At 34.9% G+C, this 25501-nt stretch overlaps 1 protein-coding gene across 1 annotated transcript; it reads left to right on the top strand.

Moving 5' to 3' along the window:
* The first annotated feature begins 1373 nt into the window (after nucleotides 1-1373).
* LOC123548083 (sialin-like) lies at nucleotides 1374-25183 on the top strand. The gene is made up of 10 exons (XM_045335318.2): nucleotides 1374-1502; nucleotides 5400-5614; nucleotides 7311-7547; nucleotides 8141-8228; nucleotides 9110-9205; nucleotides 13451-13587; nucleotides 15518-15667; nucleotides 19910-20042; nucleotides 22763-23004; nucleotides 23803-25183. Exons 1-10 carry the CDS (start codon nucleotides 1478-1480, stop codon nucleotides 24001-24003), a joined length of 1524 nt encoding a protein of 507 aa, XP_045191253.2. The 5' UTR covers nucleotides 1374-1477; the 3' UTR covers nucleotides 24004-25183.
* The last annotated feature ends 318 nt before the right edge of the window (nucleotides 25184-25501 follow it).

Here is a 25501-nt window from a genome sequence, read left to right as displayed (position 1 = left end):
ATATCGGAGTTTTAATCAAAATGATCAAATGCTGGAATGAAGCTCTCATTTTATTATCTTATTCAACTTAATTTAATTTATTAAGTTCAGTGTGATGAAAAAGCACTCATGATCCCCTATGATCCTTTGCATATCTTGAATAAATTGACTTGTTTATTAGTCCAGCATATCTTTAGAAATAGAGGAAATAATAAAAATGATATATGTCCAGACTACTAACTTTTATCTCAATTCAAATTAATATTGCTGATTATCTTATGCACACATAATTTGACAAATCTTGAAAATTTGATACATCGATATAAGCATAAACTGACATTAAAAGTAGTTTTGTGTCGACGAGGTATATTCATCTTAAATATGAGAAATAGCAGTCAACGTTCAATGTTAGTTTTCCAGTTATAAACCAAAACATTTTTGTTTTCAAAATTATTATTATTATACCATATCCTCATTGTAGTTTGGGCCATACATACGGCAAGAAATAGTGTTTCCCTTTTCCATTTACATTTTGTCCATAAAAGACTTATTCGAATCGAAACAATGTATAGTAGGGCCGTGTTTTAATATATTCAAACAATGATTTACTTGGGTTATTAATTCACGGACGTGTAAGTTTTTCGTCATCTTTAAATATGTCAAAGCATGGTTCTGCTAAATATTATTTCTTAATTAGCATTTAGTAATACAGTTGATACTTAGAAGAAAATGTTAAAGATTAGGCATTTTCTATTTCATAAAAGATACTGAATTGTGAGGAAGGTGAACATTATTTTACTTTGTGACTTAACATGTAAAATATACACTATACAGAGGATTTTTATTCTTTAAGTATTATCAGTTAATATGCACATTAGTTACACTTGCTATTTTTAGCAAGGCTGTGTACATTGTGTGAAGAGGTAATAAAGGTAACTGACAGAGATACTTTCATAAACTGTCTCTAAATTTTTACAAAATCACGTCACAAAAACCGTCGCAATGTTCCCTCGAAGCTGATTGCCTCTGCACCTCCCCAGAAATTGCCTTCTTTTGATAATGATTAGGCCTAATGACATTTCTGCACCAAGTAAACACTAAAAAGATAAAATTAAGTTTCTTGAAACAACCCCTCAAGGTAAATATCTGAAAGATATGCTTAGTCTGGCCACAGACTGCCACAGACTGCATGTCTGTCAAGCAAATGTAAAATATGCACACGCTTGAATGTATGAATGAATCACCAGTAAATGTTGAAAACAATTTACTACACGACGGCTAGCCTATAAACACTACGAAATTTGATACCTCAAGTTCAGGGGGCTTATCAGCAGCGTCTATTTAGATAGCATAAACTAGAGTTAAAACCACTCAAGTAATCAAGAGTGCACGGAGAGATAATACATTTTTGGCTGGAAACGCATCTCAAGAATAATTAGGCCATCTGGTCAACTTTCGCGCATTTAGAAAACACACGAGGGTCAGGAACCATTTAAAAATGGCCGAAGAAAGAAAACTAAAAGGTATGTGATTTTATTTGCTAAATTTTAAAATCAGCTTTTATTCAGTTTTAAAATTATTGCTTTATAAGATGCGTTTGATAGTTTGCTCTTTTTTTTTAAAAATTTAAAATGCAGATTAAAGTCTGTTGTGTATGGAAAGTAATAAAGGTAAGAGTACGAGTACTTGGATTTATACGAGAGGTGTTCAAAATACCCGGAAAAGTGTTCTTATATCTACATTCCTGGTCCCATTTGGCTAAAATTTGAAGATAGGACGGATATGGACATATTATAACATTATTTATTTTGTCTTCAAGTGGTGTCAAAATGATTTGTACAAGAGAATAACTGAAACTCACCAGAGCATTTGGTGATTTTTCTTTTTACCAAGTGCTAATAGTATTTTACATTTATTTGACTATGCTGTGAAATCTGTTTTGCTATACAGTTGTGAAATATGGTCAACCATAAACACCAGTCTTTCAAGTATAAATAAACCGGTTTTTAGCCCACCATCATCAGATGGTGGGCTATTAAAATCACTCTGCGTCCGTGGTCCGTCCGTCCGTCATTCCGTCCGTCCGTCCGTCCGTCCGTTAACAATCTCTCGTTATCGCATCTCCTCAGAAACTACTGGGGGGATTTTGACCAAACTTTGTCAGAATGATGTATTGGTACCCTAGTTGTGTCCCCCTGAAAATCAGACTGGTTCAACAATTTATGAGTGAGTTATGGCCCTTTCTATAATTTATATAGATTTATATAGGGAAAAACTTTGAAAACCTTCTTGTCCAAAACCACAGAGCCTAGGGCTTTGATATTTGGTATGAAGCATCATCTAGTGGTCATATACCAAGATGATTCAAATTATTTCTCTGGGGTCAAATATGGCCCCGCCCTGGGGGTCACATGGTTTATATAGACTTATATAGGGAAAAACTTTGAATAACCTCTTGTCCAAAACCACAGGGCCTAGGGCTTTGATATTTTGTATGTGACATCATCTAGTGGTCTTCAACTAAGATTGTTCAAATTATACCCCTAGGGTCAAATATGGCCCCGCCCAGGGGGTCATATGGTTTACATAGACTTATATAGGGAAAAACTTTGAAAATCTTCTTGTCCAAACCACAAAGCCTAGGGCTTTGATACTTGTAATGTAGCATCATCTAGTGGTTCTCTACCAAGTTTGTTCAAATTATCCTCCTAGGGTTAAATATGGCCCCACCCCGGGGGTCACATGGTTCATATAGACTTATATAGGGAAAAGCTTTTAAAATGTTCTTGTCAGTAACTACAACATTCAAACTTGGACCACATGCATATTTTTGAGTGGCAAGATGAACCTTGACATGAGTTGACCTTGATTTTGACCTAGTGACCTACTTTCACATTTTTGTAGCTACAGCCTTCAAATTTGGACCACATGCATAATTTTGTGCACTGGAAAAAACTTTGACCTTTATTTTGACCTAGTGACCTACTTTCACATTTTTGAAGGTACAGGCATCAAATTTGGACCATATGCATAGTTTTGTGTTTCAAAATGAAATTTGACATCGATTTTGACCTAGTGACCTACTTTCACATTTCTCAAGCTACAGCCTTCAAATTTGGACTACATGCATAGTTTTGTGTACCAAAAAAAAAAACTTTGACCTTGACATTGACCTAGTAACCTACTTTCACATTTTTGAAGGTACAGGCTTCAAATTTGGACCACATGCATAGTTTTGTATTCTGAAATAAAATTTGACCTTGATTTTGACCTAGTGACCTACTTTTACATTTCTCAAGCTACAGCCTTCAAATTTGGACCACTTGCATAGTTTTGTGTACTGAAATGACCTTTGACCTTTACATTGACCTAGTGACCTACTTTCACATTTTTAAGGTACAGGCTTCATATTTGGACCACATGCATAGTTTTGTATTCCGAAATAAAATATGACCTGGATTTTGACCTAGTGACCTACTTTTACATTTCTCAAGCTACAGCCTTCAAATTTGGACTGCATGCATAGTTTTGTGTACCAAAACAAACTTTGACCTTTACATTGACCTAGTGACCTACTTTCACATTTTTGAAGGTACAGGCTTCAGATTTGGACCACATGCATAGTTTTGTATTCCGAAGTAAAATTTGACCTAAATTTTGACCTAGTGACCTACTTTTACATTTCTCAAGCTACAGCCTTCAAATTTGGACCACTTGCATAGTTTTGTGTACCGAAATGAACTTTGACCTTAAGATTGACCTAGTGACCTACTTTCACATTTCTGTATCTACAGGCTTCAAATTTAGGACCACATGCATAGTTTTGTGTACCGAAACAAACTTTGACCTTGACATTGACCTAGTGACCTACTTTCACATTTTTGAAGGTACAGGCTTCAAATTTGGACCACATGCATAGATTTGTGTTGTGTACAGAAATGAAATTTGACCTTGAGCTAGTCAATAAGTCTTGAAATTTGGAACACTCAAAAATGGCACATTGGTGGGCGCCAAGATCACTCTGTGATCTCTTGTTAATATATTGATATACCTTCTGAAAAACTTCATAAAAATTCTTGAAGTATGTTACTGGTGTACACAAAAAAGCATATAATGATGCTGTTATACCCATTATATTTTGATTCTTTTGTTAGCTCAGTTGTGCTTTTTTTTCTTCAAAAGAAAATGTTATGTGATAAAGAAAGCCTGTTACTTTGTGCATTTGATGAACGTGATTCTCTGTTTAGAAATAAAAATAAGAAAAAATAGCTGGGTGTCTGGAAATCACTTTATCTTGAACTATCTGAAAATACCATCTAGAAAATTGTATAACAGAAAACTTTATTCTGTAGAGACTTACTAGTATGTATAAAGCTCACTTCACTGGTACAATGTCTCATATTAAACAAACAGGAGTTTGAAAGCTACGTACATATGCTTTATTTAAAGAAAATCTTGGCCAACCAGCTACAAAAAAGGAGATAGGAACTTTTTTTTACTAATTTAAAAATTAGTTCTCATAGACTTAGTATTGAAACTGGGCGGTATAAAAAGGGTCCTTCTGATAGGAGATATTGTAATTTATGTCATTCTGGAGAAGTTGAGGATGAGATACATTTTGTTACTGAATGTACTGCATATAATACACAGCGTGAAAATCTATATAAGACAATAGGTAATATGAATACTTGCTTCACAAGTATGTCCAGTGAGAACAAATTCATACGGCTTATGAGAAATGAAAATGCTAGCTGATATTATCAATTATTTTGCAAATTACCTCTATGAATTATATAGCTTGAGATGTGAATTGTTGAAACATGTACGTGTAACAACATAGTACGTAGCTTGCTTCATATAGGAGTACTTGTCCGGATTAATTATGATGTAAAATGTATTCCGTGTAAATACTGTATGTGGGTTTATGTTCTGCTGAGTTACATTATATAGATCTATATATATATATATTTCAGCAAGGGACAAAATTATTACTGTCCTAACTACTATTTTGTAGGAGTTCTGCCCATTCTACAATAACGAAATTATAGTATTATGGTCCAGCATACTAATGTCCGTAGTTTAGTCATTCATGTATTCATGTTATAAATTTCATGCCAGAAACGGCCCAGTTTGGAGAATAAAGATATTCTATTCTATTAAATAACAGATTTAGAACATGTACACTATTTATTTAACGTCTCCTAGGCAACGTCTTTAAGTTGATTGTACAGAACGTTCTAAAAATTACGCTCTATGTTAGCTTACTGGAAGGAATTAGCCATTGAGGACACCGTGGTCGAATTCATCTCTCGAACCTGCTACCTCCGAATCAGCAATTTGACAATTAACAGCTGCATCCACGGTGCCTTCCCCTGGATTAACATGAACTTGAAAAGTGTATATATCTTTACTTGTTACAGCGCCACTATGGTGTTCGAGCAGACTCGCGCTCACTCTTGTCGGTTTCTTTGGGTTTATCAACCTGTATGCCTTACGGGTGGACATGAGTGTCGCTATTGTATGTATGACCAAACAGGAAACCGGAAACAGTACTGGAAGTTGCAACGTAACAGCAGGGGCAAGCCTTGGGATGAATAATTCACAAGAATCAGATGCCACGTGTGGAGCTGTGCAGGTATGTATTAAAGGCAGATTTTAACTCGGTCATAAAGCTAGTCTTTTTATACAATCTGTCTTTGATTTTAGCCTAATGTTATTTTACAATGGCTAAACTAGATCACATATCCTTTAATAGGACGTCACATTTTTATGCAGTCTCGCCAGGCATATTTGTGTTTTTGACAACAAAGGAAATGAGGTCACTCGACCTTCAGCTATTTCCGGAAGTAAAGAAAATGAAAGTAGACATGCCAAACTTGAAAACGAAAGTCGTATTTGGGTTCATCGATAGTCAGTGGTCACGCTACATTGCCTGAATGTGTCAGTAATATGCCTCGGATGTAAGATTTTCCGTATTTGAGAACTGCAGATCTGGACATTTCAGAAATATTTTCAAAATGTATTTCGTGTAATAAATGTTGATTCTACGGAAGCGTGAACGGGTCATCAGACGCTAATACGTTAAATAACGTTACAGGTGCATAAAGGTATACAGATTTCCTAAAATGCATTTTTTATAGATATTTTTGTCTCAGACGTCTGTTTTCCTACAAACGTGTTAAAATGTCGAAAAAAAACCCACTTTTTTTTTAAGAAAAAATGATTTTCCTAATATCCTTAGGACATCGGGCTCATTTTTAAGCAGTCTCGCAAGGCATAATGTGTTTTTTACAACACAGAAAATGACGTGACTCGACCTTCAGCTATTTCCGAAAGTAAAGAAAATGAAAGTAGACATTGAGAGCTGGAGACCTAGACATTTCAGAAATATTTTCAAAATAAATTTCGTGTAATAAATGTTGATTCTACGGAAGCGTGAAAGGGCCATCAGACGCTAATACGTTTAATTACGTTACAGGTGCGGAAAGGTTATCAAATTGTTCATAATAACTGCTTTTTTTGCTCGACGAAGGTTACGGTTATTTATCAAAATGACTACATTCAGTTTCTGACGCCTTGTCAATCGACTGTTCGGGCTATCTACCAGAAGAAACCAGATTGTAAAAAAATATTTTTAAAAGGCATGGCTCATAAAAAACATCTGATAACTACAAAACAAATTGTAATATTACTGGCAAGCTGACAACGAATCGCAATGGCTATACAAACAGCGATTGAGAATATACAATTATTTTCATACAATTATTATGCTTCTTTGTTTTAGTTTATAAGAAAACGAAAATTTTATCAATATCGTTTTCTCCTCTCCATTCTTATAATTCAGCTATTGGGACAATTTTACAGAATGGGAATTGTTAATAACACCCAGTGATTTTTCCTCCTTTGAAAAGAAAAACGATTAGTCATTACACTTAGAAGATTTAGAGTATACCGGGTATTTGTTTGTTTCAATGTAAGATTGAAATATCTTACCGGTAGAACATAGATGCAATATTTTCACAACAGGCGTAGCCACCAGTAAAAATGTTGGATATGGTGTTCGTGAGTTCTTCCTTGTAAATGTTACAGTGTTACAGTGAAAATGCCAAAACGCTCCAATTCCAGAAGCTTTCCTGGTTCTTTAGCGTCTCAGGTGTAAAGCACCCGTATACGGGGTTAGTAATTTATATTAGGATTAGCGGGGACTCTAACTCACGAACCCTGGTTTCGTAGTCATACAATGGACCACTGCGTCCGCTCAGACTCTTAATAGGCGACAAATTTTAATATTTTCATATTTAACATATATTCTTTCTTTCATTTATGAACAGAGCAGCGGCACATTTGACTGGGACAAGAAGACACAAGGTCTTATACTTGGATCATTTTTCTGGGGGTATATTGTGACGCAACTTCCGGGTGGATGGATAGCGGGAAGATATGGCGGGAAACACGTGTTCGGATGGAGTATGCTCGGATGTGCGGTGGCTACGCTGCTGACACCTCTCGCTGCAAGGACAAGTTTGATACTGTTGATAATTCTGCGTGTTATTGCCGGACTGTGCCAGGTACAAGTCTGTTTACTTATACACTGACTAGATATGAAAACGCAACAAACCTATGCCTGAATATTTTTTACTACAAAAAGCACCACCTTGAAATGTTCAACACATACACATCTCGATACTCTATACTCATTGACTTCAAACTTAATCATCACAACAAACCGTAAAATTAACAGAATGGGTAGAGAGTGTCGAGATGTGTATGTGTTGAAAATTTCAAGGTGATGCTTTTTGTAGTAAAAAATATATTCAGGCATATCAGTGTAGTTATGCATGCTGGCAGTATAAATTAATTACGACTGATATTGTTTGCCTGAGTTATTGCTTGCGTGACCTAATTCATTTCCAGTAGTAGTAAGACTGGATGAAACATTCATGTTATTTCTTGTAAATGTGCGAATCTACAGGGTGAATTATTGTTCAGTTATTATGTTCAGTAAGCCTACAGTCTGAACTTTTAACTGTATGGTACAGCGGCCTTTCTAGGTGTTTTAAACTGATTACCACGCGACATAAAGGTGCCTATCTTTTTTCAATTCAGTTAATAATTCTTCGTTCTCATTTCCGTTGATTTCATTTTGCCTTCTCTTACTAAGGGTGTGGTGTGGCCATGCATGTCGATACTGTTTTCATATTGGGCGCCGCCGTTGGAAAGGAGCAAGCTGAGTGGCTTTGTTTATGCAGGTAGGTGTGACTGTATAAACACTGGAATTCTGAAAAAAATCGAAAATGCAAAATTTTATAAAAAATTAAAATCAGGAAACAAAAAAATCATCGGATTTGACTGTTGAAGTTATTTATTTATACAGATATACATGTAGCTGATATTCAGTTTTCTTATATACCCAATCTGGAATGATATACATTTGTAATAGATATCATGGAGGACTTAAAAAAATGTGACAACATATAATACAATAAAACCAGCTAGTCAAGAGAATAAGCAAAACTGACCTTTTAAAACAGGTTGTTGCTTAGAACAAGCTGATTTGCTCCGAAAATACCGAAAGGTGACTGCTTAAGACAAGTGACTGCTATTAAGAGGTGACAGCTTACACATATTTAATATTAAATGAGCCGCACCATGAGAAGACCAACATAGAGCATTTGCGACCGGCATGGATCCAGACCAGCCTGCGCATCCGCACAGTCTGGTTAGGATCCATGCTGTTCGCTTTCAAAGCCTATTGCAATTAGAGAAACCGTTAGCGAACAGCATGGATCCTGACCAGACTGCGCGGATGCGCAGGCTGGTCTGGATCCATGCCGGTCGCAAATGCACAGTGTTGGTTTCCTCATTGTGCGGCTCTAATGTTCTTTTATAAAGATGAATGCGGATTCTCAAATGTTTTCAAACGACGTAATTTTGTTTGTTTCTTTGTGGACGCCATCAGATCGCATGCTCAGACTCTATGATTGGGTTGCTGCCAACTGACAACATGTATTCATATGATAGGTCATCTATAATAGTTTACAAACTAAAATATGCATAAAAAGATATTCATTTTATTAAATAAATATGCCTGTCTGATTTTTCATATTTATGTGAGAGTTGTTTACACTAGGTTGTCAGGTCGGTGTGTTGGTGACATTTCCGCTGTCCGGACTCCTGTGTGTGTACGGATTTGATGGTGGCTGGCCAAGTATATTCTATCTTCTAGGTATTATCACTTCTCTTGCACTGTTCTTACTTTGATATCATGTAATAAATTTTAAACTAAACTGTGCTTATACGCCGCTAATATTAACTGGAGCTCTGTGTGGCGTATCCCGGCTTCTGTCAGCGCTCGTAATTTATTTGACGGGCATGTTTTATCTAGACTGCAGGCGTTAGTTATGCTGAAGTCTATTTTATTAAAAGCGACGGATTACTAAATTTAACTTGAAAACGCAACAAAAATATTGAAGTGTATTTTCATAATTACAGGCTTCTTTGACAGTGTTTTCTTGTTTTTATTTCGGAAAGCGACATTTCTTTTCAGATGTAAAGCTTTATCAAAGATAAAACCTTTAAGTTACGGTACATAGATACTCACTGCGGGGAATCACATGACCAAACTAATCTCTAAACCAAAATAACTTTATGACTAATATGGGATAATATTGAAGCAACGTTTGCTGTAAATCTCAAATATAGCCTTTCGTATGGCAACACAGATGTATCCTAAAACTATATAGATTTCAATTACAATCACCTTCTGATTATCTGGAACAGTTCAAGAAACTGAGACTTTTTATTTTCCTTAGTGTTTGTAATTTAAGGATATCTATCATTATTGTCAACTAGAATCTACTTAATAATTTAACAACTTTCATTAGTCATATGTTAGGCTATGTTTAAATTTCATATCTTATCATGGTAAGAAATTTATTCATGTTCTTCAAAATATAACTTTTGTTTAGAGATTATTTTGTTCATGTGATTCCCCACAGTGGATACTGAGAGACGGATATTGGTAGATCGAAACAATTTTATATTATGTGACATTTATGGAGAATGAAAAGTTTTTGGAAAATTATTTGTTTGGATAGTAATTTTTATCATTGTCGGGATTAAAAAAACGACCAAAGTCGGTTCAGAAACTATTTTAAAATTACTAGAAATTACATTTTTATGCAGCATCCTGATTAATGCGAATTAGCCAGGGAAGTTGCTAGTAGAGCATGCGCCCTGTAACCTGCTTAAGAATGTCGCTTATAAAAGTTATAACTAATATTTGATTTCATTAATAAGCAGCTATTTTTGCTCATTACTCTACTGTGGTCCCCAATTTATTCTTATCTTACCCGTGTTGATAAGCATGAACGGAGACTTAGAGATTTATTTCAAAAAACATTGTAAAAAAAAAAACATTTTTTTTTTCATTTTTTAAGTCGAAAACCCCATATTTACTTGTTTTTGGCAATCTGAGCGAAATTCGTAGCCAAAACTATTTTTTACTTCAGAATTAGCGGCGTGACCAATTATTATCTTTATATTTATGTTCTGGATATAGGAAATGAACAAAATCTGTACTGTATACATTTCTTTAAAATAATATTATTTATATGCAAAGTTTGATATTTTTCACTACTCACAAATTGATGTAAATCATTTTCAGCTGATTGTTTTTCTCAAATTCTTGTCAATAGACCATTTCACGAAGTATATGCGCATGCGCAAACTGATTACCGTTAATCCGTGAATTAACGTGATTAAACGATAAGACAAAAACTGGGGGCTAAGAGATAGATAGATAGGTTATGTACAGCGTGTTAAGTTTGAGACAGTTTTCTTCATTTTTGGATCGAACTACGTTGAGACTAAACAATGAAATAGTCTGTATAGCTGAACGCTTTACTTCAATGTCTTACGATAGCTGACCAACCGCTGCGTCTGTAAATTATTGACAGGTGTAATGAGCGGGAATTTCAAACACAAGTTGCGTCCTTAATAACTTGTTTAATTAATAGCAAAAGCTGATCTTCACCCGATGTACAATTATTGAAAAGGTCAAATGCACACTTTTTACGCAAATGGCGTCGAAAAATCACGTTTTAGCCTAATTAGTTTTGACGTTGCTGTTTTTACAGAGTTTAATTTAGTTTCGGGCGCCCATTTCAATCAAAAAGAAATTTATTTCATTTATTATAACAGGACCGTTGAAACCTATACGATAATGTAAGTTTCAAATATGTACTCCGACTATTCGCCGAAGGAATTCTTACTTCATGCAAAGACCATGCCAAAATCTTTCTACGAAATTATTATTTTCGAACGGAATGACTAAGTAATGTGTAAAAACCATTCCATAGAATTAAAAAAAAAACTAAACTCGTAATACAAATTTATTTTACTGAAAAATGAGAGATAAAATGCGGGGTCTCCGACTTTGTTTTCACTGTATTGTCTTCAATTTTCCCCTACCATCCTTTTACGCGAGATTTAGGGAAAAATACAAACAACAACAAAAATTTCATTTTAAGCGTACTTCAATTTTGTTAGCAATTCTCCGATTTCTTTCCGATTTTTATTGTCACACTTGTATGCCTGAATGCATGTTACACACACAAAAAAAGCGTAATGAAAAAATGATACTTTTTATTAAACATTTTACTGCTCGTTCTCTCCTCCATAGAATTTTAGAAATTTTCTGAAAATGATCCCCGAGATGTTTTTGAATAGAATAAGATAACAAAACTCCTTGACTACCGGGTTCATTTTCACGCTACAGTGCTAAGAAAATTAGGAAGTTAAAGGAACATTAAACATGTCTTTTTCCCGCATTTTCCAACCAAGTTCATATTGTCTGTTTGTGGAATTTATTAATTTATTTGCAGCCTTTATTTTACGGCTTATAGCGTTATTAGATAGTGTTTTTTTTTTTTTTTTTTTTTTTTTTTTTTTTTTTTTTTTTCGTATTAAGTTTAAGCCCGTTTCAGCTGTTTCATAAATAACTAAATGCAGTTTTCTCCGGAATCCGGAGATGTTAGTTCGGGCCCGACTGCCCGACTTCCTACAGCACTGCATGAAGTGGGAAAGATGTAAATTCTTACGGAGAGTAGTTGTGTAAGCAAACCGCCGTGACAAGGTTGTTGAGAAACGGCGTAAACCCAACACAAATAATGGACATCAAATGGATAAGTACAATAATCTATTTAATTCATGTCCGTAAATTTTTACGTCTGACATTAACTTCTTGTCGTTTTGATTGTGCATATTTCGACCAACTTATAAGGGAATAATTATTGTTTGTTTAGGGTTATACACCCGTTTTCTTCAACGTGTTCTTTATTTTTTAATTTTTTTTTGCAAGCACTAAACTATTTCCACAGTAACTTAAACTTGTCCCATTGATAAATAATACTTACGGATAGAGTGGCCGTACTAGACACCAAACATGTGATCGCTCGACTGACGGGCGAACGATCCAACCAGCGTGTAATTCATTCCGGGCGGGGGTAATTTTTGACTGGATGAATGAGACAAAGACTATTTTTAAGAGTCATTTGTATTTGAAGTTTCAAAACTGGAATTATTTTAAAATCTGAATTGCACGTATTTGTTAACAATGGTTTAAAATGTTCAATCAAATATAATGATTAAAATAAGAAAACGAAGTAAGCATGTAATTGTTTAAACGCGAAAGTCCATTATTTTTTGTTTTGTTATTTGTTTTGTTTTTGTTTTTTTGCCTTTTGTTAGTGCTTCATTTAAACAGACTCTTAGCGGTGACACGGGTTCTAAATTTTTGCATAATATTCACGTTATTCAAATTTGATAAAAAAGAAATACACATACTGATAAAAACGGTGGAAGGTTTTATCAGAGTGTTCGATATAAATACGGTCAAATGTTGACAAAATCATAACCATATTTTTACTCTAAACAGTCAGATAGGACTTCAGTTTTCCTATGTCAATATCAGTCGAATCAATAAACCACTGAAGTGAAAACCCTTTTTCACCGATTTATGCATCAGAAAACTTTGCTGCAAAAATCGATAAATAACTGAAGAGCCCCCAGTTTTTCAAATCTCGTTGCGTCTCGAGAATTCTCGCTTAGAATGCGTCTACCGATAAAGACTTTTCCAATGCTTAGACGCTTGCCGTGAAATGGTCTATTCTGCTGTAGTATTGAGCCGAATGAAGTTCGCAGACTATTTGAAAAATTAAGGGCATTTTTGCATATTTTGGCATTTGTAAAAAAAAAAACACCAACAAAAAAAAAAAAACAACAACAGAGAATGCACGAACGCTGTGACATACCAAGGTCAACACTAGAACACCAGCAGTTTGAGAGTTTTAAATGTCAAATGCATTGAATGTTGTCAAAATTGACATATAATCAGCATCGCGCCAGAGAAATGTCAGTAGACGTTGGATACAAGTTTTATGCACTTGGATCTTGATAATCATTTCAATAGGTGGATGCGGCGTGCTTTGGTTTGTGGTGTGGATATTTATTGTGCATGACTCGCCAGTGACGCACCCGAGAATATCACAAGTGGAGAGGGAATACATAGTGGACAGTCTAAAAAGTCACATCGATGTCAGTAAAAAGGTGAGCTTTTTTGAAATTTTAGTTAGAAATTGAAGGTAGGATATGATATAAGAAGAGTGCAAGAGAATTATATCTAAAATGAGTTTATGATTTTATTGTTTTGCAAATTAGAACTCTCTAAATGATGGGTTTTATTCAAGTATAGGGAAATGTCTGTAGCAGAAAAAATGTGTTTATTAGTAAGAGAATGCTGTTCTGCCATTGCACATGTTTAATTTATAAAGAAATCGGGGAAAAAGTGTGACTTTTTGTAGAGAGTGATTGCACCAATATGTCGTAGTCCAACATTTGACGTAATCTAGATATATTTTAGTTATTTTTCTTATTGGCAATATCTCCACTCGGTTAGATTGCCTGTCACAAATATAAAACAATCTGACCGTCGAATTACTTTGACTACGATATGCCGTTGTACAAGGCTTGGCAACTTTGGATAATTTTAAGAATATCTATCGGGGAATATAAATTATAAAGGTTTTATAGGGTGGGGGTAAACAGTAACACAAAAGTATTGACGTAGTTTAAAATTTGATATCCTGTAAACTTAGTTTTTGGAGTAGGAAGCATTGAATTATCAAAATCACAAGATATTTTCAGCAAAAGATTTTAAAGCATTCCTCTGTGGAGTTGTGCAACAATTTTGATACATTTCATTCGGCTTTTGCACTTAAACCCCATAATTTAGGATCTGGATGCCGTTTTTAAAGTCTGTCTCTTAAGTAGTATGTACTTGTAAACGTTAGTCGTTATTCAACTGAAACTTTACATTACATAACTGTATCTTTTAAACAAAGCTGCAAGTGAGAAAACATAAACATTTCTGTTTGCATTTGATAACAACTTTGATACATGAAACGCATGTGCAATATTTTCCCGCACCGGAGCGCAGTTTTTTTTTTTGAAAAAAAAAAAACGCTTCGGGTCAAGTAAGGGCATTTAAGTTACTGACGATAACCTGAGATTCTGTGCCATTCTATTGTTTAATTTCAAAATGGCGTCATTTTGCCGGCGGTACCGGCGATTCATATAAAAATACATATCCTGTGAGTCATATTTTCGCATTCATTGACACTTGTGAACTTAAGCGCTGATATCCGTCCAGTATTGTACATATTGGCGTTGTTGATAGCATTACCAATAGAAAAGTAATTCGTTTTTTTTTTCATTAAATGCATTTAATAACTGTGTGAGAGTTTTACACAGGCTTTTCTTCTAATTTCTTTTTTTTTCACGCTATCTTGGTAGTCCGTGATTCCAGCTGCTATTTGTTTTAATACATGTACGGAGTACTTGTGACAAAATTAAGGTTTGTATATTGATCTATGTGCATGTGCTTTGAAAACGGGGGCATTTTATTTGCAGATGATTTTTATTTTTCAAACAGGTAGTCTGGGGGCATTTATTGGAACAAATGTGAGAAAATGCTTCCAACCCAAGAAATGAAGAAAGTTTTATGTATACAGTGCTATAAACGTTCACATTTTGAAACGATCATGGAAAATTCCACATTTTAAGGAAAGTGAGGCGTTTTCACAAAGTGTTTCGTGCATGAAATTTTTCAAAAATATTCCAGCTATATAATTCTAGATAGAAATGAGACATTGCGAAAACATTTGGTATGTAGACTGCTGGCAAGAAAGTTAACGTTTTACGTTGTAACAAAAAGTGAAATGTCCTATTTTAACAAAAGTTAGGGTTATTTATTTTAATATGTTTTGGAATATATGTAGGTGGCAAAAGGCTTATTTAGTTTTACAGATATACTTCGGGGCATTTGTCATTTTACTGTGACAGCTCATGTTTGAAACCTAAACAGAAATATATCTTATTTTACTGGTTCAAAAGTTTAACTCGGCATACATCAGATTTTTTTTTTAAAAATAGCAAAGTACGATCAAAATAACGATATATATTTTACGTACATTTGTAGTCCACGGACACACCTTGGCTGAAGATATTTACATCACTTCCGGTCTGGGCAATTATTGTGACACATGCGTGCGCAAATTGGGGAACATACACCTTCTTGACCAATATACCAACCTACATGAAAGACGTGTTGAAGTTTGACATCAAAAAGGTAATCAAATAGAGATTTCATTTCATCTCTACTCTACCTTTTAGTTTGTATAAACACTCCTTATACAAACGTAACTGTTTAGGTTGATTGCAAACTATTATCTCTCTTTTTATCTTGCTAGTAAATTTTGTTATAATTAAAACATCTTTTTATCCAATGGCAAGCGAAGGATTTTCAAAATCGTGACCAACTTGTATTCATATTATTTCAATGAATTAGTTTGGAAATGTCTTTGTGTACGGATCCATACCTCTAGAATCTGATTTTAGAGATTAGAGGTACGGATCCGTATCTCTGGTCAAGACTGTAGAAGATTTTCGAGGAGTACGGACATCCTTTACCACTTTGTATAATAGATGAAGTATTCGTTTTTTGTACGTAACCAATGTTCAGCATAGCCCAATAAGGAGAGTGCAGATCTATGGATCGCGGGGCCATAAGTTCAATAAACTGTTATAAATTATTTGATAAAAGACCTTTTGTCTGAAATGATTTTCCCCCACCTCTGATTTATGTGGAGAAATTGGCAGTTACTCGTGGAAACGGTTTAGTACTGTTACAGACTCCAGGAACGCTCGTTAGGTTAACTGCGTGCCACTAAATAATTGAACTACTATTGAAAAACGGTGCACAATTTTCATGAAAAACTGCTCTTTCTATCAATGATTTGGTGATGTGCAATTAAAAAATATGGACCTTTTTTCAGTCTTTTTCAAGAACAACAACAAAAAACAACAACAACAATGCATGTTAATCATTCTGTCTATATAGTAAATATATTTTGTCAGTTTGTACCCCTTGCACTAGACCAGAAATAAAATGCCACTACACCTTGTGCATAGTGTGACAGACATGGTCATGAGTTGTTTGGGTCTATGCATATTGAACTAACTTTTTTTTCAACCATGCACCAGACACTTTTTCGCAGTGTTTCTTAGCTCAGGGAAACACTGTACTGTGTTTTCATGTGGTATAATGCCAATAAAGATGCCAAAATCATGATAAATTAATGTTATTTAGCAAGTAGTGAAAAGGTTCTGCATCAATAATAGGATATCAGTTTTGAAATTATGCTGTAATTGGTTCTCAGACAAAATAATTGAATAATAAATTTTCTGGGTGTTCCTGAAATCACTTTCCACGATCATTAAGTTCAGCTGGTGAAAATACGTTTGTAACAATTATATACTTATAGACGTTTATAATCGGTCACCTATGATTTTCATATATTTAAGAAAACGCTGAAAATAAAACAATAAAGTATACCATCATTTTGTTAAATATTTTAATAAAAATATGGCCAATTTCATTTCATTAGAACATTGAGATTATGTAATAAGAGCAGTTTGAATAACAACCCCCACACCTTTCAAAGTCACACTTTCTCCTCGTCAAATATATATCATTTAGGAGTTGCTCAAAAGAAGAATTCTACGTTTGCCACAGCAATTGAATCTACATGATCTTGAAAAAGACGCCATTAACAAGTGGCAGAATTTCGCACAAGGTGTCATTCAGAGATACATCATTTTGATGCGTAGCCGTTGTCGGGGAGTTATTAATGCGAACAGCTTACATAAATGTGTGACTTTGAAAAGTGTGGGGGTTGTTCTTAAAACTGTTGTTATTATATAATCTCATATGTTTTAATGAAATGAAACTAGTCATATTGTTATTAAGATATTGAATAAATTGATGGTATACTTTATTGTTTTATTTTCAGCGTTTTCTTAAAGAAATATATAAAAATCATAGGTGACCGATTATAAAAGTCTATGAGTGTACAGGTATAAGTTAAAATAGAATTCTCCATTGAAAGTTCCTTTATAAAATGATTACTGTTATAACGAATGCTCATAGATCTCATCTCACACGCCAGTTTTGTTTACACAGGATCACTCAAGTATTTGTCTGGCCTAATCGTTTGATTTCTTTACAAATGGAATTTTATGGCGCCGAAGGCGGGCATACTAGTATTAAAATCGCACTGTCCATTCGTCCGTGTAAATTCTTGTCCGGGCTGTATGCCATCCATAAAGGGATTTTTAGCCCACCATCATCAGATGGTCCTTCCGTCCGTCCGTTAACAATTTCTCGTTCTCGCAATTCTCAGAAACTACTGTGGGGGGGGGGGGGGGGGGGGTTGACCAAACTTTGTTAGAATGATGTATTGGTACCCTAGTTGTGTCCCCCTGAAAATCAGACTGGTCCAACAATTATTGAGTGAGTTATGGCCCTTTGTTTATTTTTATAATTTACATAGATTTATATAGGGAAAAACTTTGAAAATCTTCCTGTCCAAAACCATAGAGCCTAGGGCTTTGATATTTGTAATGTAGCATCATCCATTGGTCCTCTACCAAGATGATTCATATTATTTCCCAGGGGTCAAATATGGCCCCGCCCCGGGGGTCACATGTTTTATATAGACTTATATAGGGAAAAAGTTTGAAAAACCTGTTGTCCAAAACCACAGGGCCTAGGGCTTTGATATTTTGTATGTGACATCATCTAGTGGTCTTCTACTAAGATTGTTCAAATTATCCCATAAGGGTCAAATATGGCCCCGCCCTGGGGTCACATGGTTTGCATAGACTTATTTAGGGAAAAACTTTGAAAATCTTCTTGTCCAAACCAAGTTTTTTGTTGTTGTTTACCTCTACTTGTTAAAGCCAGCACATTAAGGTTATGACCTCCCTTTCAGCCAGTACTACAGAATAGGGAAGTTTACATGAGTAACATCTTTATCTGACAGATGGCGGGAGATGAAAAAATAACTTCATTCATTATTTAGATTAAGAAAAGAAATAAAATCTGCTTTTTCCATAAATAATCTAGATTTACTCCATAAATGATAATTCATTTTATGATGTTGAGGCACTGTTAGATATCACAATGATAAATTGTACACATATTCTACATTTGTTCCACTCAATTATGAAGAGTAATCCACTTCACCCCTGTATCGCACACATTACAGTAATTAGCTACGCATGTTAGTGTAAAGCTTTTATATCTAGTTCCCAAAACATTGAGTTGACCCATTAGGCTAACAGGTTATTTGACTAGCTTAAATCTAGTAACCACAGTAAAAATATATAGCTCTCATAACCAGATCAATATTTTTGGTATATTGATACAGTATTTCATAGAATATTAGCTGGTCGGATTACTCTGATGTACCTACATTATAAAATGGAGTATTCAGTTCATTATGATAAGCTGGACTAAATCATTGCCAGGATATTTAGTCACCAGATGTATATTTTTAGTGCAGGTTGTTAGTATTTACATGTATATAAAATATGGATAACAGAGCCAGTAGTTTCAAAATTCAATTTCCGGGAGATGTCAATGTAAAAACAAATATTCAAACATTCATTATGTAATATACATACTGACATTGTTATAATTCTGAGAGATTCAGCAATTCTATGGAATATGATTCAAAGAATTATGTAAGTAAGCTAAACTATTTCCGCATTTTAATATTTAGTACATGAAATGCTAATTTCTGTGTACCATTGCTCTGATACTGGTACAAATTAACTTCTTAACTTCCTCCAATCTTGTAAATTATTAATATTTCAACAATGGCAATTTTTGTAGATACCCTGGTAGATACATAGTCTTTTTAATTTGTGATTGAAAATTTACTACAATTTATTCAGATCTGAAAACTAGTTGTTCATGTATATATACAAAAACACATGTTAGATAAAGTTTCAGTGTTGTCACCCATCATCTGTCGAATAAGCTCAGCCTACTCTCTAAATATGCTTAATGGCTTTTCTACCGCTGTATCAGCACGATAGGACCCCGCGTTTAACATGGTCTGTTTCTTGTCCGGTCCATAACTCTGCCATTTATCAAGGAATTTGAAAATATTTTGACACAAATGTTAACCATATTGAGAAGACGTGTCACGCTTTTGGCCCGGGTCTATCTGGTCAAGGTCAAGGTCACAAAATGATTCATACCTAAACAGTTCTGGCATATTTTGTACGGACAACTGTAGCATTCTTGAGCACGCTTCGGGGGCTTTTGCCACCTATAGTGCCAGCTCTTTTTGAGTCATACCTGTGTTATTTTTTTTTAAACTTGATTGTATAATGTATCCTATAAATGAGACATCATTTATTAATTTCCAAATAAGGAAAATAGTATTTGGTTGATTTTAAACGCCACTGCAGCAACAAATCATTGTAATCTTAATGAAACATAAGTGTTTTATCGTTTCAGGCTGGATTTCTATCTGCTCTTCCGTACATAGGTTTCTGGGCAATGACGAACATTTCTGGACAGCTCGCTGATTGGATGAGGTCAAAGGGGTTTGTAACTACAACGACCGCCAGGAAACTTTTCAACAGCTTAGGTATGAGAAAAAATGTTCATAATATAGTTTTTATATTAATTCAAATTTTCTCACTAAAATATAGAGAAGAACACTTCTTGCATGTAAGATACGTGACTCTCGTGCTGAAAAGACGTATAACCAACTGCATTAATGTAGTAGATTTATGCAATAAAAGTTACTTCTTTACTTTTACTTTTAATGTTCTCTCACCATTCTTCGCATCAACATTTATTGCAGAATATAGAAGGCCCCGGTTTCCTTTGTTTGACCGAGAAAAAGGGACAAGTCATGTTAGAATGGCCTTTGAAACGTCACAACGCCTCGTGTTTCAGACGTAAATTTCCCACGCTTTGAATGTCACTTGAATAAAATTGTGCTGTAAAAAGTCATTACTTTGCTTTTCTTTGTTGAATACGGCATACAAGAAAAAGATTGTACCATTGGTTGTAGATGCGGAAGGGAATAATCTTGCTAACGGGTAACTGTTCAGTAGACAATAACTTGTCAGAGCTTCCTTATTGCTGAAACAGTAACGTGTATCCTCGAGCCGGATAGTCCCATCTGCGTTTACAACCAATGAAATTATTTTGATAGTAATTTACAACGTCAGTTATGGACACGGAAAGCATACAGAATTTGGACAGTGTACCATGATTTCTTGTCAACGTTTAGAATTTTATGCCTACCTATATATTGTGCTCCATTGTTCATAAGATATTTTACATTTAATCAAGTATTTATTTTAGCTAATCAAAGTATGTTATATTGTGAAATAAAATCTTTATTCATAATAATCATGCTCCAAAAATCCAAAACAGTCCCACATTTCATTTATCACAGGCGAAAATCATTTTGTAGAAAAGTGCAGAGTATGTACATTTTTAGCCCACCATCATGATGATGGTGGGCTATTAAAATCACTCTGCGTCCGTGGTCCGTCCGTCCGTCATTCCGTCCGTCCGTCCGTCCGTCAGTCCGTCCGTCCGTTAACAATTTCTCGTTATCGCATCTCCTCAGAAACTACTGGGGGGATTTTGACCAAACTTTGTCAGAATGATGTATTGGTACCCTAGTTGTGTCCCCCTGAAAAACAGACTGGTTCAACAATTTATGAGTGAGTTATGGCCCTTTGTTTATTTCTATAATTTATATAGATTTATATAGGGAAAAACTTTGAAAACCTTCTTGTCCAAAACCACAGAGCCTAGGGCTTTGATATTTAGTATGAAGCATCATCTAGTGGTCCTCTACCAAGATGATTCAAATTATTTCTCTGGGGTCAAATATGGCCCCGCCCTGGGGGTCACATGGTTTATATAGACTTATATAGGGAAAAACTTTGAATAACCTCTTGTCCAAAACCACAGGGCCTAGGGCTTTGATATTTTGTATGTGACATCATCTAGTGGTCTTCAACTAAGATTGTTCAAATTATACCCCTAGGGTCAAATATGGCCCCGCCCTGGGGGTCATATGGTTTACATAGACTTATATAGGGAAAAACTTTGAAAATCTTCTTGTCCAAACCACAAAGCCTAGGGCTTTGATACTTGTAATGTAGCATCATCTAGTGGTTCTCTACCAAGTTTGTTCAAATTATCCTCCTAGGGTTAAATATGGCCCCGCCCCGGGGGTCACATGGTTCATATAGACTTATATAGGGAAAAGCTTTTAAAATGTTCTTGTCAGTAACTACAACATTCAAACTTGGACCACATGTATATTTTTGAGGGGCAAGATGAACCTTGACATGAGTTGACCTTGATTTTGACCTAGTGACCTACTTTCAATTTCTGTAGCTACAGCCTTCAAATTTGGACCACATGCATAATTTTGTGCACTGGAAAAAACTTTGACCTTTATTTTGACCTAGTGACCTACTTTCACATTTTTGAAGGTACAGGCATCAAATTTGGACCATATGCATAGTTTCCTGTTTCAAAATGAAATTTGACATTGATTTTGACCTAGTGACCTACTTTCACATTTCTCAAGCTACAGCCTTCAAATTTGGACTACATGCATAGTTTTGTGTACCGAAAAAAACTTTGACCTTGACATTGACCTAGTGACCTACTTTCACATTTTTGAAGGTGCAGGCTTCAAATTTGGACCACATGCATAGTTTTGTATTCTGAAATAAAATTTGACCTTGATTTTGACCTTGTGACCTACTTTTACATTTCTCAAGCTACAGCCTTCAAATTTGGACCACTTGCATAGTTTTGTGTACTGAAATGACCTTTGATCTTTACATTGACCTAGTGACCTACTTTCACATTTTTAAGGTACAGGCTTCAAATTTGGACCACATGCATAGTTTTGTATTCCGAAATAAAATTTGACCTTGATTTTGACCTAGTGACCTACTTTTACATTTCTCAAGCTACAGCCTTCAGATTTGGACCACATGCATAGTTTTGTGTACCGAAACAAACTTTGACCTTTTCATTGACCTAGTAACCTACTTTCACATTTTTGAAGGTACAGGCTTCAAATTTGGACCACATGCATAGTTTTGTATTCCGAAGTAAAATTTGACTTTGATTTTGACCTAGTGACCTACTTTTACATTTCTCAAGCTACAGCCTTCAAATTTGGACCACTTGCATAGATTTGTGTTGTGTACGGAAATGAAATTTGACCTTGAGCTAGTCAGTAAGTCTTGAAATTTGGAACACTCAAAAATGGCACATTGGTGGGCGCCAAGATCACTCTGTGATCTCTTGTTTACGTAGGTACCCTAGTACCAGGACTATTTGTCGTCATCACAGGGCACCTTGATGGACATCCGGGTATCGCAGTTGCTACGATGACAATTGGTGTTGCTATGTCGGGATGCCAATACGGAAGTGGCTTTATCGTCAACCCTGTCGACATAGCACCAAGATATGCGGGTATCATCTTCGGAATCTCAAATACGACCGGGACGCTAGGGGGCGTCCTTGCACCTGTAGTTATCGGCATTATCACTCAGGATGTAAGCACCATGTTATATTTTGCCACTTATGAAACTGACTGTTAAGTATGCAGACCCTGTGCTGAAAAATATGCCGAAGTCCACCTTTCAATATATGTTCATTTCGAGTTGTTCTTTACTTTCAAATAAGATGCGCTTTTCACTCATTAGAAATCTATGCAATCAGATTATCTACAAACATTATCATCTTAGTAATATAAACAATAAAGAGTCTGTCTAGACACCACCCCTTAATCTGTACAGTCTTAGAAATGATTGTCAGGTGAAGTCTTTAAATGTCTTACTCACAGTCTGGGTTGCATTGATTTCTCTTTACCTACCATCACCTCAGCCCAAAATCTGATAAACTGCATTGGCATAAAGAAGTAGTTAACCATCTTATGCTCTGATGTGATGATTTGTTAGACAGTTGACCCTTGGTCTGTATTCATCAACATTCATAATCTAAACGTAGGACCACCTTTATTTGCATAAAATTATACGCCATAGTTTACCATAACTTTGTTCATATTAAATAGATATTGAATTTATACCAAGCTGTAATTAAATGTTGGAGAGAAAATCACTGAATGTTTTATTACAATAAAATGTGTTTATTTATTTTTGAGTCGGCTACACGTTGGAAGCGTTTTTATATATATTTGATAACATTCAAAGAACACTAACAAGCATTAGCATTTAAAAATAGTAAAATTAAAGACCATGGCATTGTGCTGGTTACTATTATGTTTATTTACCCCCCACCTCGGCTAATACCCTGCCGAAAAACAGTCTCTTTAAATATATTTCTTATTTCAGAAAACTAGTGAGCAATGGCAAACAGTATTTTATATCGCAGCAGTAATTTACACTGTTGGGGCAGTATTCTATATTGTATTCGGTTCCGGCGAAGTACAGCCATGGGCACTTGAGAAGAAAGTGGACCTAGCGATATCAGCGTCAGTGGAAAAAGGCGAGATCCAACTTCAACCCGAACAGAGCGAGACGTCAGCCGTGTGATCGTGTTCGTATTCTAGTATATGTATTTAGTAATTAGATTAGTGTTAAGAAATTTCACCATGTAGATGTTTTCATCTGAAGATTTTCTGTATATATTTTCACAAAATACTTTTTTTTTCGATTTTCCCAGTGTTCATGATTAAACGCTTAATTTGAAATCAGTGTTTCTTAGTTTGATGTTGCCATCGGTTTAACAAAAAGTCTTAGAATTTCATTTGTTTTGCAAATTTCTTTGTTGATAAGATATGATATTTAGGATGGTCAGCACTTAAAGACTTAAAATATGTTTGTACATTATTTGGGTACTGTACAAACATATTTTAAAGTAATTATCTTTCTGTAATGGAGTTGTAATAGATCTAAATGCTTTGTGCAAGCATGAACGTTTTTGACATATATTACATATATTAATAGAGAAACAGCAGTTGTTTACCAAAAGGAAACGATGAGTACAGAATATGTATAGAATAATGTCAGTGTCAGGCATCTCCGCTTGTTGCTGATGTTTTTATGCATAATTTTCATAGCTTATAGATTTTGCAGCCGGGTTGACTGAACGTTTTGGAGCTTGGAAAATCACGAAAAAATGAAAAAGTTTGTTTCCCGCAAGTACTCGGCTTTCCTCATTTCTGAAAATCGGCGCAATATTTTTAAATATAATGGTTATTAGAACTTGAAATACGTCATTATATAGGCATTTAAAAAAAAAACCAAAAGAGGTCAGAGCTTACGTTCGTAAATTTTCAAATTACCGCTGAGATTTAGCTCCAGAATATTTCATTCAACCAGTGCATAGGTATTTTGTAATTGTACAGTACTTTTTTGTTAGTGTTATATCTGTCTTTTGTATGTTACAGGGATAGTTGTACAGTCAAATGCGTTTGTTTTGTAAGCAGTGCTTGCATTGCGAATGGTTTTGACAGCTCTCAATTCGTAAATAATAATTTCAATCAAATCTGGTATATTTCAGAATTTTCTACACAGTACTTGAACTCTTATATTTAAACAAGAACATTTATATTTGGTACTGGAATTTATGTTTACATTCTACGTTTTGCCATATTCTCCCTAAGTGAAATATGATGTCCAGTGCCCACATACATCCTTATTTCTCTGACCGTTTTAAGTTCTTACTTTGTAATTGAAGAGAGAAATGAAATTAAACTGATTTGTACATGGTTATTATCTCCTCTTTTCAAAAGCTCTGGAAGCACGTACGCTGTTTGATGTTTGATGAATAGTGATTAGAATTCAAATTTTTAGATTACACCACAATTCTGTGACATTAATCTGTGTTTGTATGTAGCATTCCTATGAAATTAATTGATGTTTTTATGTACCACATATTTGGAGGCCCATCTATGCACATATGCTCTCTTTCTTATATATAGTTGCTGCTCCCTGTATATAGATGCTGCTCCCTGTGTATAGTTATTGCTGCCTGTATATAGTTACTGCTGCCTGTTTAAGTTGCTGCTCTCTGTAAATAGATGCTGCT

The sequence above is a fragment of the Mercenaria mercenaria genome, chromosome 9, assembly GCF_021730395.1.
Source record: "Mercenaria mercenaria strain notata chromosome 9, MADL_Memer_1, whole genome shotgun sequence".
In the NCBI taxonomy this organism is placed as follows: domain Eukaryota; kingdom Metazoa; phylum Mollusca; class Bivalvia; order Venerida; family Veneridae; genus Mercenaria; species Mercenaria mercenaria.
Note: the sequence above shows the minus strand (reverse complement) of the source record. Positions and strands in the feature narration are given on the sequence as shown.